The sequence below is a fragment of the Ictidomys tridecemlineatus genome, chromosome 8 (genome assembly GCF_052094955.1).
Source record: "Ictidomys tridecemlineatus isolate mIctTri1 chromosome 8, mIctTri1.hap1, whole genome shotgun sequence".
Lineage (NCBI taxonomy): Eukaryota > Metazoa > Chordata > Mammalia > Rodentia > Sciuridae > Ictidomys > Ictidomys tridecemlineatus.
In genome coordinates, this window is record NC_135484.1 from 109,710,307 (window position 1) to 109,726,807 (window position 16,501).

Sequence of the window (16,501 nt, forward strand, 5' to 3'; positions counted from 1 at the left end):
TTCCCTCCACTGTCTTTCCTTCTCAGACCCAGAGAGCTAGGGATGTGGGAGAGATGGACACCCCAAGGCCACAGGGGTGGGGGCTGGTCCATCCTTATGGAGGATGACTGGGCAGACCTGCCACGGTTACAAATGCAGACACCCATAAGCCCAGCAATGTCACCTTCAGGAATGTTCTCGAAACAGCTTATTCATGCAAAAGGGTATGTTCACAGTCTTGTGATAACTGAGTGGCTGAGAGCAGAGCTCAGTCACTGGGCAGTGGCTCGGCCACCTACTGAACCCCAGGTAGCTCTGCAGCGTGCTGAGAAGGACACTCCCAGTGGAGCTTGTCAAGTGGGAAGTGTTCCAATAAAGGGGACAGCGTAACGTGCAAATTGTCCTCACATTTTTGTGGGAAAAGAAAATATGTAAATGCTTGTATCTACACAGGGTGGGCTTTTGAAACTTTTATACCTTGGGCATGCAGTAGCTAAATAAATTTGAACAAAAGGACACAGAGAGACATATGAATGAACATCGGGGCCTAGGGGCTTCTGTCCTGGCCCGCCTGCGAGACCCAGGGCAGGTCCCTTCCTACCTACTTTCTAAGTTTCCAGTGAGCCCTCCATAGGGCCTGTTACAACCCCCTCTGCCACCACCCCTGAAACCCACACCCAAGGTATGGCTTGCTCCCCTACATGACGTTCCTTCTGAAGTTTCAATTTCGTCTGATTTTTTTTTCTTTTCCCCCTTCCAGGGGATTGAATCCAGGGCCTCCTGCATCCTGCAGGCACTCCACTCTTGAGCTCCACCACTGAGTCAGGGTCTCACTCAGTTTCCAGACTGGCCTCAAACTTGAGATCCTCCTGCTTCAGCCTCCTGAGTTGTGTGCTGTGTCACCCGGCTTGGCAGGCCCTTTCTCCGAGGGCCCTCCAACCCTTCCAGAGTCCCTCCAGCCAACACACTTGGAGGCAGCACTCACTGGTGTCCCTGTGTGCCCACTTTCCAAGGCCTTCCTCAGTTGGGTCTTCCTAGTGGCACCCAAATCTCCTACCATAGTGACATTCTTTCCTTTTCCCGGACCTCCTGGCTTCCTCCAGGTCCAAGGTCAGGGGAGGCGCCACACATCAGAGTCCACAATCCCCGGGTGCCATCCTGCAGTTCCCAGACCTGGCTGCTGGCCAGGCCTCCTGTCTGCACACCAACAGCACTGGACAGACGGCCTCTGCGCTCCTCTGTGTTTCCTCTTCCTCTAGCCCCAGGCGACTGGGGCCAACTGATCTCCCACTCAAGTCCTAGCCCGCCTCCCAGTGAGGCTCAGGTACAGGCTCAGAGTGGGTTGGGCCTGGGGTGACCCTCTCCTGCCGACATGGATGTCACCCTATGTCTGGGACTAACTCATGGGGAAGAGCTTGGAGAAGCTGGAGTCAGCAGGAGATTGATTAATCAAAACCTGAACACATCTGTGGTCAATTAATCCTGTGCCAAAGTTAACTCTTCCCTGTCTGGACTTCCCCCGCCCTTTGGTGGGAAGAGGGAATAGGGTGAAAAGTGGGCACCCCCTCCCTCCCTCCCTGGGGGTAGCATGAATGGGTGGGGGGGCAGGAAAGGGTTACCCAATGGGGTGCTTGTTAGGGGGTTAAAGGGAGCGTTTGCTTTGGAGCATTATGGTCCTTGGAAATCAGTCACAAGCCCGAACAGAGCAGAGACGAACAGATATCTGTATTTACAGCCATAAACCAAACAGACCCTCCCCCACCCCTTCCAGTCTTTTCTGTACTGTTCCCCCTCCCGTCAGGTCCTGGGCCCAGGCCTGGCTTCTTGGGTCACTGCATAGGCTAGGCCCCCACAAAGCCCAGGAAAGGACTCTGGGGAGGGGCTTGGCTGGGGCGGGGCAGGTGTCTCTTTTCACATTTTTCTGTCCTCGAGGCCTTGAGGGGGGCAGGGGAGGTGGGCACCAGGTGAGAGAGGTAGAGAAGCACAAGCCCCCCCTCCACCGCCCCCTCCTCTAACTTTCACAGTGTTCCGCAGCCCTGGTGACTGGTCCCAGAGTGGCCCCCACCTTTGTCCCATCCCACCAGATCCTTGGCGCTGGGGTCCCTGGTCACCAGCTGGGAGGGCAGGATTGTCTGTCTTGGGCCCAGCTCCCTGGCTGAGGTGTCCCCACAGAGCACCCACCAGGTCTGCTCTTGGGGCTGGTGCTCTGGGAGGGCCCCCGGAGGCTGGGAGCGGAGGGTTATCAAGCTTCGTGGGGCAGCCCTGGGGCTGGGGCGGGTCAGGAGGAGAAGCAGAGCCCGCAGCACTCCATGCAGATCTCCAGGCAGTCGGCTGACTCACAGCAGGCGTCCAGGATGCCGCAGTCCAGGTCGCAGGGCAGGTCGCAGTCTGCGCACTCGCCAGAGCCACAGCAGCAGCAGCAGAGGCACGAGTCCTCGGAGCTGCAGGAGCCGCAGGTGGCGCAGTCCAGGACGATGTTGCACAGCGTCAGGAACTCACAGAACAGGCAGGACAGGACGCAGTGGACACAGCAGTCTGCGGGGAGGTGGAGGGAGCGGGTGTCAACGGCCAGGGGCGAGGGACAGCCAGCAGCAGCGGCCACAGCAGGGCTCCTGCTGTCAGTCCCCACAGCTCTGGGAAGGGGTGACTGTGAGGAGGCCGGTTTCTTCCTAAGCAATGACCTAGGGCATAGCACACTGAGCACCTCAAGAGTGGGGGCAGGAGCCCAGGCAGCCTGGAGTGGGAATCCCTGCGTCCAATCCCTCTTGGTTTATTTAGTGACATCCAGAGAGAGTGCTAACATGTCCTGGGCACTGTGCTATGCGAGGGATTAAATTAATTTAAGCTTCCAACAGCTCTATGATGTGGCAACTGTTATTAGCCCCACTCTACAGATGAGGAAACCGAGGCACCAAGAAGCTGTCACTTCCAAAATACATCCAGAATCCTACCGCCCTGCTCACCCCTTTCCTGGGCAATTGCAAGAGTTCCACTTCCTGCCCTTGGTCACCCCTGCCCGAACCTGCTGTCCATTCAGAGACAGACTTTAAAGACCATCTTCTGTTCCCAAGAATTAAATGGCTCCCTCATCCGGAGCAAAAGCCATCTCCTTCTTTCCCCAAAGCCACCTTTTGGTGAGCGCTTCTACCACCCTGTTCCATAGCACTCCAGCACTGCTGGGCCTGCCCCAGAGGACCCAGGCCCCACACTATGGCTGTACCCTGATGGTCGCCTCAGGCAGGCGTCTTGGAGTGTTCTGCTCACTGTGTATGACAAATCCTTAGAACAGCTCCTGGCACACAGCCAGTGCTCAGGAATATGTGACAATCAATAAAGGCAGAACCCTGTCTGAGGGCACCCGGCCACTGGAATGGTGGAGCTGGGAGTCCTGCAGCTATAGCCCTCGGTGGGCTGCTGGATGCTGAGCTGGCAGCCCTCTTGGAGAGCAGGCCAGTGGGCAGAGGACCCAGGTCCCCAGACCTGAGAGTCTCACTCTGATATGGAGGAGCTGACCCTGTCCTGAGTTCCTGTCTGGAGCAGGAGAGTCTTCTGCAGGGCCTTGAAGCTATCTCCAAACTGGGTAGGGTAGTTTCCTTCAAATGCAAATCCAGTGAGCCAGCACCCTGTTTAAAACCCTCAATGGCTCCCTATTGCCCTCCAGATACAGTCTAAGTCCAAGGAAGGTTGACCAGACCCTCCCAGAGCCCCTGCCTGCCCGGAACCTCCCTCTCCCTTTGTACTTCATTCTTCAGCCTAACTGCACTAGCCACTTCTCACCTCTGTGCCAAACTCCCTGGCTAGATCCTCCAATTCAGCCTCCAAGACTTGCTCAGACTCCTTCAGGGCCTGCCTGGGCCCCCCTCCCCAGCATTCTGGGCCGGTGTGGGTGCACTTGTTAACATGATCCTCCGTGCATGGCTTTATTGTTCCATCTGTTGCATTGTGTGAGATGATCCATCTGTGTCTCTCGTGTGAGGACACGGGCTGGGTACCCAGCACATAGCAGATGCCCAGGCCACGTTAAATACGACTATGGGCAGAGCCTGCTCCACGGGGCAGGAAGGTTTCCAAATATGTGCCAATGTGCACGTTGAATCCTGTTTGCGGATGAAGGGGCCAGGGTCCCCCAACATGTGCAAGGTGAAGGTCAGGCAGCCACTGAGTTATAAGCAGTTGTCCCCCATGTTGAGTGGGTGCCTGGAGGGGCAGGGGAGCTGGCTGGCCAGGGTGGCCCTGCAGGATCAGCAGGGGGGTAGTGGATCCGGGTCCTCTGACCCACCACCCCCTGCAGCCCTGCCCCACGCTTCAGTCAAGTTTTATTATATCATATGCTTTTCACTGGGTCCACTCCTTGGGGAAAATCTCTTTTCCTTTTCTATTTTTGTGGTGCTAGGGACTGAACCCAGGGCCGATGCATAAGTGCTTTACCACTGAGCTCCACCCTGCCCCTGGAGGAAAATTTCTGATTCCAGGAAGGAGGGGGCTTAGTGGATCAGCCCAGGCGGCTCCATTCCTCATTCTAGAGAGCAGGAGAGGCAGGGATTGGCTTTGAGAATGCAGGGGTGCCTCCCGGGACCCAGCACAAGGTTCACTGTCAGGAGCAGGCTTCAGGAGTTCTGGGAGCCCAGACTCCTGGGCCCTATGCAGAGATGGAGGAGGAGGTCGGAGGTTCTGTTCTGACCAGTAACCACCAGGCGAAGATGCGGCCTCTGGCTGTGGATGGAGTTTGCAGGTCTCCTGGGGGGTGGGATGGGGCACTCACCTTCCTGCGCCTGGAGGGGGATCTGGGAGGTGGATGATTTGGTGCTGCCCTTGCTCCTCTTGCTGCCCTGGCTGGCCAGAGATGGGTGTGTCTGCAACTTCCGGTGGGCCTTGGGGCCACCTAGGGCACCATTCCCAGCACGCCTGGCGTAGCCCAGCTCTGAGGGGTGGCCGGAGCCATTCGATAATAAAGGGGTGCAGCCCAAGGGGTTCCCCTGAGGCTGGCCTGGAGAGATGAGAAAAAAGGATGATGAGCAAGAGGTGGGGGCCACCCAGCTCCCCTCCCACACCGAGCTCTGCTCTAATCCTGACTGCCTCATTCTCAGACAGACCCCAGGGGACTTGGTCAGACTTATCTTCTGAAGATGAACAAACTGAGGAGGGCCAGAGAGCACAGCTGACCAGCCCAGAGCCACACCATGAAACAGCAGCAGACTGAAGCCCAGGTCCCCACTCCTTCCTAGTCCTGGGCCTATTCCAGAAAGACAGGGGTGCAAGGCCAGGGGCGGGGCTCAGAGCCTGGACCCCAGCTTCTTGGCCACATGAAATCCACCCTCTTGCTCTTGGAGCCCTGGGATTTTGTCTAGAGTGGTGGTAGTGGGTGGGGGGTGGGGGGGACAGCAGCGAAGCAGTTAACCTTCACCTTGGCCTCTGCCAAGCCCCCAGCTGTTTTTGCCCTTGGTGCGCTGGGTGATTTATTGGAAACATCTGTTTGGAGATGAACGCCCGGCCTGGAATCCAGGGGCTCCTCACAGCAGCCCCTCTATCTGCTGCTCAGTCCTCCTGAGCTCTCCGGCTCAAGCCTCAGACCCTGACACCCTGCCCGGCCCTGCCTCTGTGGGCAGCTGGGAGAATTTGGGGAGGGGGTTCTTGGGGTCTGGGTGGGAGAAGGGAAGAGGAAACTGACAGGGAAACCCCCAAGGCCAGGACCCCATGCCCCCTCGAAGGCCAAACTTGAGCTTTATCAATGGGGTGCAAGGAAGCTGACCCCCGAGACTCTGCCACGTCCCCAGTCCTTCCTGGGCCTCTCTCAGGGGATCCTCAACTGGAGGGCTCCATTGGGGGTGAATAGAGGGGTGTGTGTGTGTGTGTGTCGTGGGGAGGGCACTGAAAGGGGTCAGGAGAGCTCTGGGACCCCCAGCAGGGCTCTCTGCAAATGTGGGACACTTCAGTCCCTCGGAGATGGGTCTGAATCCCCAGCTCCCTCCATGCTCTCCTGAGTGGTTGAGCTGTACGGAAGGGAGATGTATGAGGACCCCAGATGCCAAGGGAATGTGACCTCAGTGATCCCCTTGACTAAAGAGGCTGGGCCTTCTCCTAACACTGGAGGTCACAACACTGAGCACTGACTGAGCACTTGCTGCATGCCAACCACTCCTCTAAGCACTTGCTGAATATTCTCTCGCTGAAATCTTTTCTATAGATTTTTATTGATGAGGAAACTGAATCCCAGAGAGGTACGGTAAGTTGCTTAAGGTCACACAGCTAGTAAGTCTCTGATGTGGGGTCAGCCTGGAGATTAGGGGCTGGGGCTTAGAGGGCAAGGAGTGGGCAGAGGATGGGAGACAAGGGGTTGGGGAACAAGCTGCTAGGGTCACACAATAACTACTCTTAAGTTATTGTGTATGAGGTCCACTACAAAGGGCTTCACCTCATGGTGACCTGCTTTAACCATTAGGCGAAATCTGTCATTGGCCCCCTTTCACAGATGGGAAAAGTGAGGCCAGAAATGGTAAAACTCACCAAAGTTCCCACAGCTAAGGAGTGGGGAGCAGGGGGGGAAGGCAGGAGGCGGGCTCCGCAGAGGTTCCAGGCCAGGAGCCTCTGGCCAACCGTGGGGCAGGAGCGGGCATCTGGGTAAACAGCTCAAGGCCATGGGAAGTGGCTGGGTCTGAATCATCCTGGCCTCACAGAGGGTGGCTGGGATGAGTCCTTGGCCAGCTTCGGTGCCCCTTGCCCTGCTGCCTAAACATGGGCACAGTGGCCAGAGGGCGGGAGAGTGGTGAGCCGAGGGCTCTGGGAGGTGTGGGCAGACAGAGCCTGCCTGTGGCCTCAGCTGGGGGGTGGCCATGGGGGCGGGAGTGGGGGCTGAGTCACAGAGCAAATACTGGGGCCACAGACACAGGAGTGTCTGTCCCACTCCCACCCAGGCCCCCTCCTCTGTGGCCTCAGCCCTGACCTCCTTCTCTCAGTCCTGCCAGTGGGTGTGTCTGGAAGAGGCTGAGGGCGCTGTGGTAGCAGGACTTAGCGACCTGCCTTCCAGGGAGTCCAGCTTAGCCCCAGATGCCCTGGCTGGAGGCAGCTCCTGCCTCGGCTATGCCAGCCGGGCGGGCAGCACAGCAAAGAGCACAGGCCAGACAACCTCAGTCCCCCAGCTCATGACCAGGGTGAGCAGCTTCTCTGTGCCTCACTTTCCTCATCTGTAAAATGGGCTTGGCAACAGCTGTCCTCCTGCCTGGATACAGGTTGATGGGGAGAGCGCATGAGCTCATTCCAGGGAGGACAGTTGGAAAGTAAAAATGGATGTTGGGCATTTGCTTTAGTGATTATAAAATGATCCCCACAGCCCCTTCCCCTGCTCTTGAAGGTGAGGGGAAGAGTTCTCTCCCTCCCAGGATGTCCATAGAGACCTTGAGCCAGGCCTGGGAATGGAGCTGAATGAGTCCCTTTCTCTCCAGAGCAGTGGGGTGCGTCTCTCCTTCCTTTTGGCCCTGGATCCCCTGAAGGGTGGGGCTGCATCCTGCTCCAGCTCCCCCCCAATGGCCCCCTAGGACTCACACGTCACAGCTTCTGTGGGTACTTCGAGGTCAGTGCTGTTCAGGACCTGGGCAGCCCCAGGGCTACTGCCTTGGGGCATGGGGGGTGCCTCCTCCTCCAGGGAGCCCTCCTCTGACGCTGCCTCCGCAGGATGAGCAGGTCCTGCTACTACCTCCAGCCCGGGTAGGAGGGACAGGGTCTGGGCTAGGAAAAAAGCAGATGACTGAGGTACAAGTCCCTGGTTCCTGTCTGCCCAGCCTGAGGCCTAGCTCATGGCCCCCGCATGCACAGGAAGTCCACATCTTGGTCCCAGTTTACCAACCCGTGAGTGAGCAAGGGTGTGTGCCCAGGTGTGTGCGCTATGTCCACGTGTGTGTGGCATCAGGAGGAGGGGCCAGGGATCGAGGTATAAAGGGAGGGAGGGAGGGGCAGGAACAGTGCAGGAGGGAACAGTCAGCCACCCATGGGCAGACAGGGACAGGCAAAGAGGGTGGCCGGGAGAGAGCAAGAAGGGACAGAGAGAGGTGGAAGCAAGTGAGCATCGAAGGCGAGAGACTGGCACAGAAGGCCAGAGCCCTGGAGACCCCAGGAAATGTCAACAGCATGAAAGTCAGTGACAGAAAGATAAAGACAGGGGCAGGGGCCGAGCTGAAGGAAGAGAGACCCTGACACTGGGTCAAGAGAAACTGGGTCAGAGAGAGGCAGATGGCGGTGCAGGAGGAGTGAGAGGAACCTGGGGGGGTGAGGAGCAGGGAGGGGCAGCAGGCAGGAAGAGAGTCAAGGACGCGGCCCAGGAGCGCTGGGGAAGAGGTGAACCGCAGCCACAAGTAATTATAGTGGCTCTGGGCAGGGTGGCTGGAATGCAGAAATGGAGCCACCTTCAAACCCACAACCCCCCAGCTGGCAGGACCAGGGTCCCCGGGGCCTAGGGGGAGAAGGGGAGAGAAGGGGGAGGGAGGCAGAGAGCAGTCTGAGCTCCCAGTGCCTCAGCCACTGCTGGGGAGGCCTGAGAAGCAAAGTCATGGAGCAGGACCCAGGCTGCAGCGAGGACAGGGCCTCCCGCCTACCTCTGCACTCACACATACCCCAGGTGGGAAGAAAGAGGAGACATAGAAACAAGAGACTTGGAGAAATGCAGAGATCAAAAGGGCTTGGGGGAGCCACAGCCAAGAGAGTGGGCAGAGGAAGATGAAGGGAACCAGCAGCGAAGCACCGAGTGCAAGACACACCCTTCCACACACGCCCTCGAAGACGCCACAAGATGCCCAGACAGAGATACAGAGAAGAATGGCCTCGCGGATTGAGATGAAATCAGTCACAGAAAACAGAGGGGTTGACATGGGTGTCTTTCTCTGAGCTATCTCCAAATGAGAGAGAGAAAGAGGAGAGAAGAGGAGAACAGAGAAAGGAGACAAACTAGAAGGATCAATTAAGGTTGGGGCATGCCAACATGGGGGATGGGAGCTGGAGGGAGGCTGGGGGGACAATCCAATGGCCAACCTTCCTCCCTAGGCCTTGAGCCTCAGGGACCCCTGAGGAATCCTTGTTCCAAAGACTGTGGTCCCTCTTGGCCAGGGGGACCAAAGTTCCAGAGTCCCATGTGGGTAGCACAAAGGACAGCAGGCCCAAGTGGGCATGCTTGTGCCTGCCCAGGGCAAACCACAGGCCCTGCCTGGAGCTGGGGAAGGTAGGAGGGAAGGGCCTGGCTCCTGCAACTTCTGAGAGCTGCACAGTTATGTATTGAGGGCCTTCCTGGAGCTCCAGGGGGGCAAGGTTAGATTCTCTCCAGCCTCATCTGCTCCTTGGGCCTGTTGAGAGCGCCCCTTGCCATCTGGATTAACTATCCTGTAGCCAAATGGCTTTTGGAAGATTACAGGGCTGGGACAAGAGGGAACAGGCAAGCAGGGATGCGAGTTCAGGGGAAAAAATACTGTGTGCTAGATGGATCCTCCTCTAGCCACGAGCCTGGTCTATACCTGTAAGCCTGGTCTATACCCGCAGAGACACCATTCTGGAGGACCAGGACCCAGCCTCCATGAAGAGGGAAACCTAGACTTGGGTCCTAATTTTCAGGAAAGGAGGGCCCTGCCCAGCTCCAAATCCTGGCCCCAAGAGAATCGTGCCATGGTCCCATGCCCTGAACTGGTCTCCCACGTGGTGCATGGAAAGACTTGAACAAGGAGCTAGAAAGTCCAAGTCCTGCTTTTAAACCAGTTACCAGTTTGGACAAGTTATCGGAATTTAAATTACCTTGCACAGAAAGGGTGCAAAGAACAAATGAAATGCACAGCAGCACCCCATCATGCAGGGTGGTTCAAAAATACCTCCACCACCTCCTCCCTGGCCGCCGCCTTCTTTCCTTCCCTCCTATTCTCCCTCTTTTTTCCGCCCTTCCTCCCTTCTCCCCTCCCTCCCTTCCTGCCATGCTGTTTGGTTTAACATTTATTAAGCATCCACAAGATGTCTAGCAATATCAAGCACTAGGTGTCCCAGAATGAGAAGTACCAGGTCACAGCCACAAGAGACTCTATCAGGCTGGGGCAGGTCTGTCACAAACACTGAGGGGCAAGAGTTGCAGTAAGGGCATTGATTAGAACTGAAGAAGCACAAAAAAATGGGCACCTAGTCCAGGTGTGTGTGCCCAGGGGGTTTCCTAGAAGCCAAGTCTCAAAACAATCGTTGGTATAGAAGGGGGATTTGGAGAAAAGAAGCAGGAACCCAGATCCCAGAAGGAACAGCCACAGCAGGAATGAGAGAGAGAGAGAGAGAGAGAGAGAGAGAGATGTGTGTGTGACTGGTAAGCCTAGAATGACAGCTGGGGACAGCAGGCCTGTGTCAATTCCCAGGTTTTCTCCTGAGGTCACCAGGGCACATAGGGGGTGATACTGTTATTGGCCCTCAGAGTTGGGGAGGAAGAACAGAGAGAGTTCAAGGAGACTGGAGCCCCCAGGTCCATCTTCCTCACTTTACCCAAAGTGCCCAGCTCCCCCTACTCTTCCTATCAGCACCCATAAGACTGGGGACTTTGAATCTGGTGGGAACAGGAAATTATCAAGAACCCTGACCAAGGTCTCTGGTGGCCAGTCCTGCAGGAAGCCTGCCCCACTCCATGCTGGCGAGGTCCTTAAACCTGGGAGGGCAAATGAGGTAGAGAAGACAGTCACATCCAGTGGTCTTGACCTGGTCACACAGAGAGACAGACCTGGAGCCAGGAAGGTGACAAGGACTGAACTCCCTTCAGCACATGAAGAGAGGAAGAGGGGATTAAACTACATGTCCAGCAACAGACCAAAAGAAAGAAGAAGAAGCTGCAAGAAGGCCCAGTCTGCAAAGAGGACTCTGTCCCCGAGGGTCCAGACACTGTGCTTGCTTGGAGCAGGCAGAGGAGAAAAGCCAGACCACAGGTGGAGTCGTGGTTCGCACATCAAGAGGCCAAAGAGACCCGTTTTCCTTTTGTGACCATGAGGCAACCCTGTCTAGTCACAGAGGGGAGATGGCTCTGTCCTGCAGGGTGTGAGTGCGGAGTGGATGGAGGGAAGGCGTGGCCAGCAGAGGCCAAGAGGAGCCAGTGTGTGGACTTGCAGGAAGACACCTGCCAAAGGGGTGCGTGGAGGGTGCCGAGGTCCCTGGTTGCAGCCCCATCCTCCTAGAACGTGCGATCTGCTCCCCGACCTGTGTTCCTGCTCCACCTGCCTACAGGGCCATCGTTTTCCAACTTGCACAGGGGGCTCAAACATGCAACTGGCATCTTTGAGCAGAAGTCCCCAACCCTGCACCCCTCCTCTCAGGAGTCTCTATCCACAATGGGGAACAAAGAAAGGCAACTGCCACCCCCAACATGGGATGCCTTGGGCAATGCCCTGAGTTCTGTAAAAGACAGCCAACCCCCAAAGCAGGGGGAAGTGCTATGTTTAAATCCATAAACCCAAGAGGAAGGCTGAGGGGCTCCCTCTGCCTGCTGTCCCCCACGTCGAGGGGGTGGTCCTGGGCCAAGAAGGAATAGGGGGACCTCTTCCAGTTGGGATGGACTCACTTCAAATCTGAACAGTACCCAGGGGGACTGGTGTGGGGAGCAGCCCATGTTCCAGAGCTTCTACACCTGGTCCCTCAAGTCCAGACCCCTCCATTGTCTTTGTGGATAGTAGATCTGGGCTTCTTCCTTGGAGCTCTGACCATATCTGGAGAGAGAAGACTAGGACCTCTTCTGATCTGGAACTCCATGCTGCAGTCTCTCCTTGGTCTACCACTCAAGACTTCAATTGATATCTTCAGTGGAATCAATGTTCAAGGGTCCCGTGTTCCAAGCAGACTGACCTGTCCATGGCCTTGGGCCATCCCCTGGCCTTGTGACCAATCCAGCTGTGTTTATATTGTTCCTCCAGATACTCTCCAAATCTAGGCCAGCCTTCCTGCCCCCGTTGGAGCTCCATCTCTTCCTCCAGACAGCCTCTCTCACCCCTGAGCCAGGAGTCCCTCCTCCAAATGGTCTGGTTGGTAAGAAGTTGGCACCTGTGGCCCCTCTTGTGAATTATAACTTGTTAGTCTTATAGACACTGAGCCTTCCCTGCCTCCCTCCCTTGGGGTGGTGTCTACTCCTTCGCCTGACATCCTCCGCACATGCCTGATCTGAAATTCAGGATGCCCCAACTCAGGGGAAGGAGAGAGAAAGACACAGCACTGAGGATTTGGGGAGGCATCAGTCCTTGAACCCCAAGAAGTCTGGAGAAGATGGACTCCATTGATGTGCACATGGTAAATGTGAATGCCCTAGTCATAGTCTCGGCTCACCCAGCTGAGACTGGAGAGGGCCTGAGCTGCCAGTTAGGCTGGGTCTGGTTGGTTTTATTTTAGGTCCAAAGGCTCCAATTCCCCAGGAAATTCAATTTAGAAGCATGTACAGGAATGTGACGCCCCAGTGCCGGGCAGAAATCTGCTTGTGAGTTAGGGAGCCAGGCTCCGGAGACTGTCAAGGATGGGTGGGGAGGAGGCCACTGGGGGAGCCAAGGGTGTGAGGGCTTGGCCACCTGCCCCAACCAGAGCTGCCCTGCGTGTCCCTTGTGCCCTGTCTGCATCTTGGGCGGCTGAAGAACGGGGCCAACTTGTTCCCTGGCTGTGCCGCCGGTAGGGCCCCTAGGGGTAGTGCTATGGCCTTGCTGTTCTGTGGGTGCATGGGGAGCAGGGGCAAGGGCAGGGAGCTTAGCGGGTCCTGGTCTCAGATCCAGGCACGGTGCGGTGGGGTTTTGGCTGGGTGTCCTGTGGTTTGGGCTTCCTGGGCAGCAAGCTCATTCTCCCAAGGCAGCAGCCCAGCAAGGCCTCTTGTTATGAAAGCCACATTGTCTGGCTCAGTCGAGGCTGGGAAGGGGGCTTCCTGGGGCACTGGGGGGGCCTCAAATTACAGCCCAGAGTTTAACCCTTCCAGTTTCCCACCCTGGACCGGGGTCCTGTCTTGAGCACACAGCCCCCACTTCAGCTGCTGAGCTCAGGTCAGGTGGGATGAGGAAGGGGGTCTTGGAGGGGGAAGTAGAGGAGACAAGCAGAGAATGGACAGGGGAGGAAGAAGCAGGGGATGGGAGGAGGCAGGAGGCTGAGGAAGAGAAGGGAGCCAGAGGCTGAGAGGGACAGAGAAGGCTCCAGGCACAAAGACTTCCCGGCCTCTGCCCCCAGTTCTTCCTCCAGGTTGAGGAAGCCCAGTTCTTCTCTCTCTCTCTCTGTATGTGTGTGTGTGTGTGTGTGAATGAGAGAGAGAGAAACAGAGAGAGAGAGAGAGAGAGAGAGAGAGAGAGAGAGAGAGAGAGAGAGGAGAGAGAAATTTAGTGGAAATTGAACCCAGGGGTACTTTACCACTGAGTTACATCCCCAACCCTTTTAATTTTGATACAGGGTCTCACTAAGTTGCTGAGGCTGGCCTTGAATTTGTGATCCTTCTGCCCTAGACTCTCAAGTGGCTGGGAATAGGCATGAGCCACCCCACCCAGCAAGAGCCCAGTTCTTGACCTGGTTTATTCCCCAGAAGTCAACGTTCCTGATCCAGGGGCCTCATAGAAAGAGCAGGAACTCAGGGTTAGTGAAAAAGGGTGGCAGACACAGTGGTCTCATCTATGTGCTGCTAGATGCTGGCCAGTCATTTCCCAAGTGTCCTCACTCTGGTTTAGGAGATCCCCATCTCCCCAGCTGTGGGGGTCCACACCAGGCAGTAAACTGAGATTCACTTTCCAAACAGGCAGACAAGCCCCTGAGGGTAGATATGGAGGCTGAGATCACAGAAGATCACCACAGGAAGTTAGGGCTGGAGGCAGGAGCAGACCCTCATTATTCAGAGTCAAAGAGGAAAAGAAAGGCTGGGTAGGGGGAAGGCAGAGCATCAGACTAACAGAGGAGGGGCTCAAGTCATGAAATCCGCGCTATACTTCTGCACCCCACACCCTGTCCCTGAAATCCATAAGTTCCTGGCTTCTTCGCGACCCTGACTTCCAATGCGAGCCTCAGGGACACATCTGTACAGGAAAGGGAAGGAAATGGGAGCCACCGTCTGCAGGACCCCTAGCCCAGACCCCCTCAGGGAGTCGCAAACCCTTCCTGCGTTAGGAGGCTCTGAAGGGAATGGGATGGGTAGGTTGGACTCCCTAGGGGGAGGGGCATTTCACGAGGTTGCTGACACTGTGTGTGTGTGTGTGTGTGTGTGTGTGTGTGTGTGTGTGTGTGTGCCTGCAGGGTAGAGGCGGTGGGGACTGGCCAGTGGGGAGGTAAGGAAAGCGAGAGAGGAGATGGCAAGGAGGGGAGGGGCCCGGTCCTGCAGCCGCTCGTGGCAGACAAAAGTTTTCGGGAAGCGCTCGGCGCTGGTTGGGCTGGGGGAAGGGAAGGAGAGAAGAACTCAGACACCACCCCGCCGCGCGCCCGCCCAAGGCCCCCATAAATATTTACACACTGGGCAGAAACGGTCGGGCCACAAATCCCAGACGGACGGACAGACACCACGGTGTGTGTGTCTGTGTCTGGTGGTGGGGCCGCGAGAGTTAGAGCCAACTTGGCGCAGCCGCCGCCTCTGTTAGGGGCCCTGCCTCTACGCCCCAGCCCTCTACCGTCCTTGGACCAGGTCCCCACTACCCAGACTTCTCGCCCTACCCCCACCCAAACCCCCCAGAACCGTCTCCCGGGGTCTTGGGGAGGCGGAAGAGAACTGCGCCCCAATAACTGCTCCCCACCAGCCCGCCCAGTTCCTGTCCAGCTTCGCTCAACATTTCAGGTCCTACCTGGGTCCGGAGCTGCGCTAGGGGCTCCATGGGGCGCGTCGCAGCGAGAGGTGTGCTGGCCGCTCACCTGGGACATTGGCCCGGGACCTGAGGAAAACAGGGCTCAGCAGATAGGGTCGACCGACCTTTTCCCGATTGTGCGGGGGAATGGGGGACAAGCACGGATGATCAGCTCCGACGCGCGCCTCCGCGCCAATCCGCTCGGCCACCGACTCACTTGTGCGCTACTCTTGCCCAGCAGGGATCAGCGCGCCCCGCCCGCCATGCGCGCCTGCAGCGGGCGCCGGGTTAGGGGCCACTCGGCTCCACGGTCTCCCCCGGCGCCCCCTCCCCTCTCACTCTCTGCTTTCTCTCATTTCCGCGCCAGCTCGCGCCGTTCGCCCCCTTCCTTCTTTCTTCTCTGGCTCCAGCCCCCTCGCTCCTCCCCGTTCTCTTCTTCCCCTCCCCTCTTCCCTGGCCCACCCTGTCCCCGCCCCCTCCTCGCCTTCGCAGCCGCACCTCCCCACACCAGGTCCCTCCCCCGCACGGAGTTCGGCGCTGCCCGGCCGGACACGTCTGTCCGCGGGGAGTCCGAGGCCCGAGCCCCCACAGGAAGCCGACTCAGCTCGTTTCCTCCCTGCACTCAGAGCCGGGCCCCAGTCTCCCCAAATCTCCGCCTCCCGAGGCCCAGGGCCCTGTTGGCTGCACAAGGGGCTGCGTTTTCCTTTGGTCCCAAATTCTGTAAAAGTTTGCGCAAAATCAGGAGAGAGAAAGAAAGAAAAGAGAAACACCCCACCTCGGGCCAATTGTTTGAATAATTTCAGTCCCCAAATTTTATCGTCCCAAAGATGGGAATGATCAGTTCCTCGGGTACCCTTTGGCCGCTCGCTTCGGTCTCAGCTCTGGGTCCAAAGCTGGGTGCTTTGGGTCTGGGGCTCAGGGACCACAAACTCAACTCGCTAGAAGTTCCCCCTCCGGGAAATCCGGCTAGTGACTACCCCACCTCCCCTGTCCTACAGCAGCTTTGAGTTGGCATCGCTTATCCCCCACCCCTAGCAGCTGGGCGTGGGAATTCGTGTCAGAAAACCGACTTTGGCAGCAAAAAGGAGGTTCTCGGAATTCAGCCTTTCTTTGGGGTCCAGGCTGAAATTCCAGGCCTTCTAAGACGAAGGTACGTGCAGAAAGGAGGGAGCCCCTTCTAGCAGGGCCAGCCGTGAGCACATCTGGAATTGTAAGCCCTGGTGGTTGGAAGGAGCCGCCGTCAGTCAAGTCGGAGAAGGTGCAGGGACTCTCGTGGTGACCCCGGGACCAGATCCCTGAGATCCCGGGCTTGTGGCCTGCCAGGTGGGGCTGGGTGGGCCCATGGGATGATCCTCAGGTAGGACAGCCCACTGGGGTGACAGAGTCTCAGCCACACTGGATGGGCTGCCTGGGAGCCGCGATAGGGCTTCCAACCACAAGGGCCAGTGAGCAATTAGGAAGGAGGCGGCGGCGCCAGGCCGCCTCTCGGGTCGGGCTTTACAGCCAGGATTGGAAGGGTGGAGCTGGACTGAGAGAGCCGGGCGAGGGACTCGGGGGCTTCTGTTTGGTCTCCCCACAGTCCTTGAAGTCGCTACTTACGGCGCTCGCAGGTCTTCGCGGCGCCGTCGGGGCCAGAACCGAAGCGGCCCCCACGGCGCCAGCAGCGCTCTCGCCACCCGCGGCCACGTCCCCGCGATGGGCCCGGGTGCTGCGGCCGGGAGGGAGGCGGGGCGGGCGGGTGGGGAGGCGGGGTC

At 57.7% G+C, this 16,501-nt stretch overlaps 1 protein-coding gene across 4 annotated transcripts; it reads right to left on the bottom strand.

The window, feature by feature from the left end:
• Positions 1–1,685: 1,685 nt before the first annotated feature.
• Mdfi (MyoD family inhibitor) lies at positions 1,686–16,501 on the bottom strand. 4 transcript variants are annotated; one of them, XM_078020038.1, is made up of 5 exons: positions 16,347–16,500; positions 14,748–14,834; positions 7,519–7,701; positions 4,742–4,966; positions 1,686–2,514 (listed from the first exon to the last, which is right to left on the bottom strand). In XM_078020038.1, the coding sequence occupies exons 2-5, from the start codon at positions 14,821–14,823 to the stop codon at positions 2,258–2,260; spliced, it is 741 nt and encodes a 246-aa protein (XP_077876164.1). In that variant the 5' UTR covers positions 14,824–14,834; positions 16,347–16,500; the 3' UTR covers positions 1,686–2,257. The 4 variants fall into 4 exon arrangements, with proteins under 4 accessions (XP_077876164.1, XP_040138553.2, XP_077876165.1 ...); XM_040282619.2 differs by lacking the exon at positions 16,347–16,500 and adding an exon at positions 14,965–15,161; XM_078020039.1 differs by lacking the exon at positions 7,519–7,701 and having other exon boundaries at positions 16,347–16,501.

Coding starts and splice junctions, on each gene's coding strand:
- Mdfi (XM_078020038.1), bottom strand. CDS start 14,823: ATGTCCCAGGTGAGCGGCCAGCACACCTCTCGCTGCGACGCGCCCCAT. Junction 7,702..14,747: donor TAGCGCAGCTCCGGACCCAG/GTAGGACCTGAA, acceptor CTTTTTTCCTAG/CCCAGACCCTGTCCCTCCTA. Junction 4,967..7,518: donor ACCCACAGAAGCTGTGACGT/GTGAGTCCTAGG, acceptor TCATCTCTCCAG/GCCAGCCTCAGGGGAACCCC.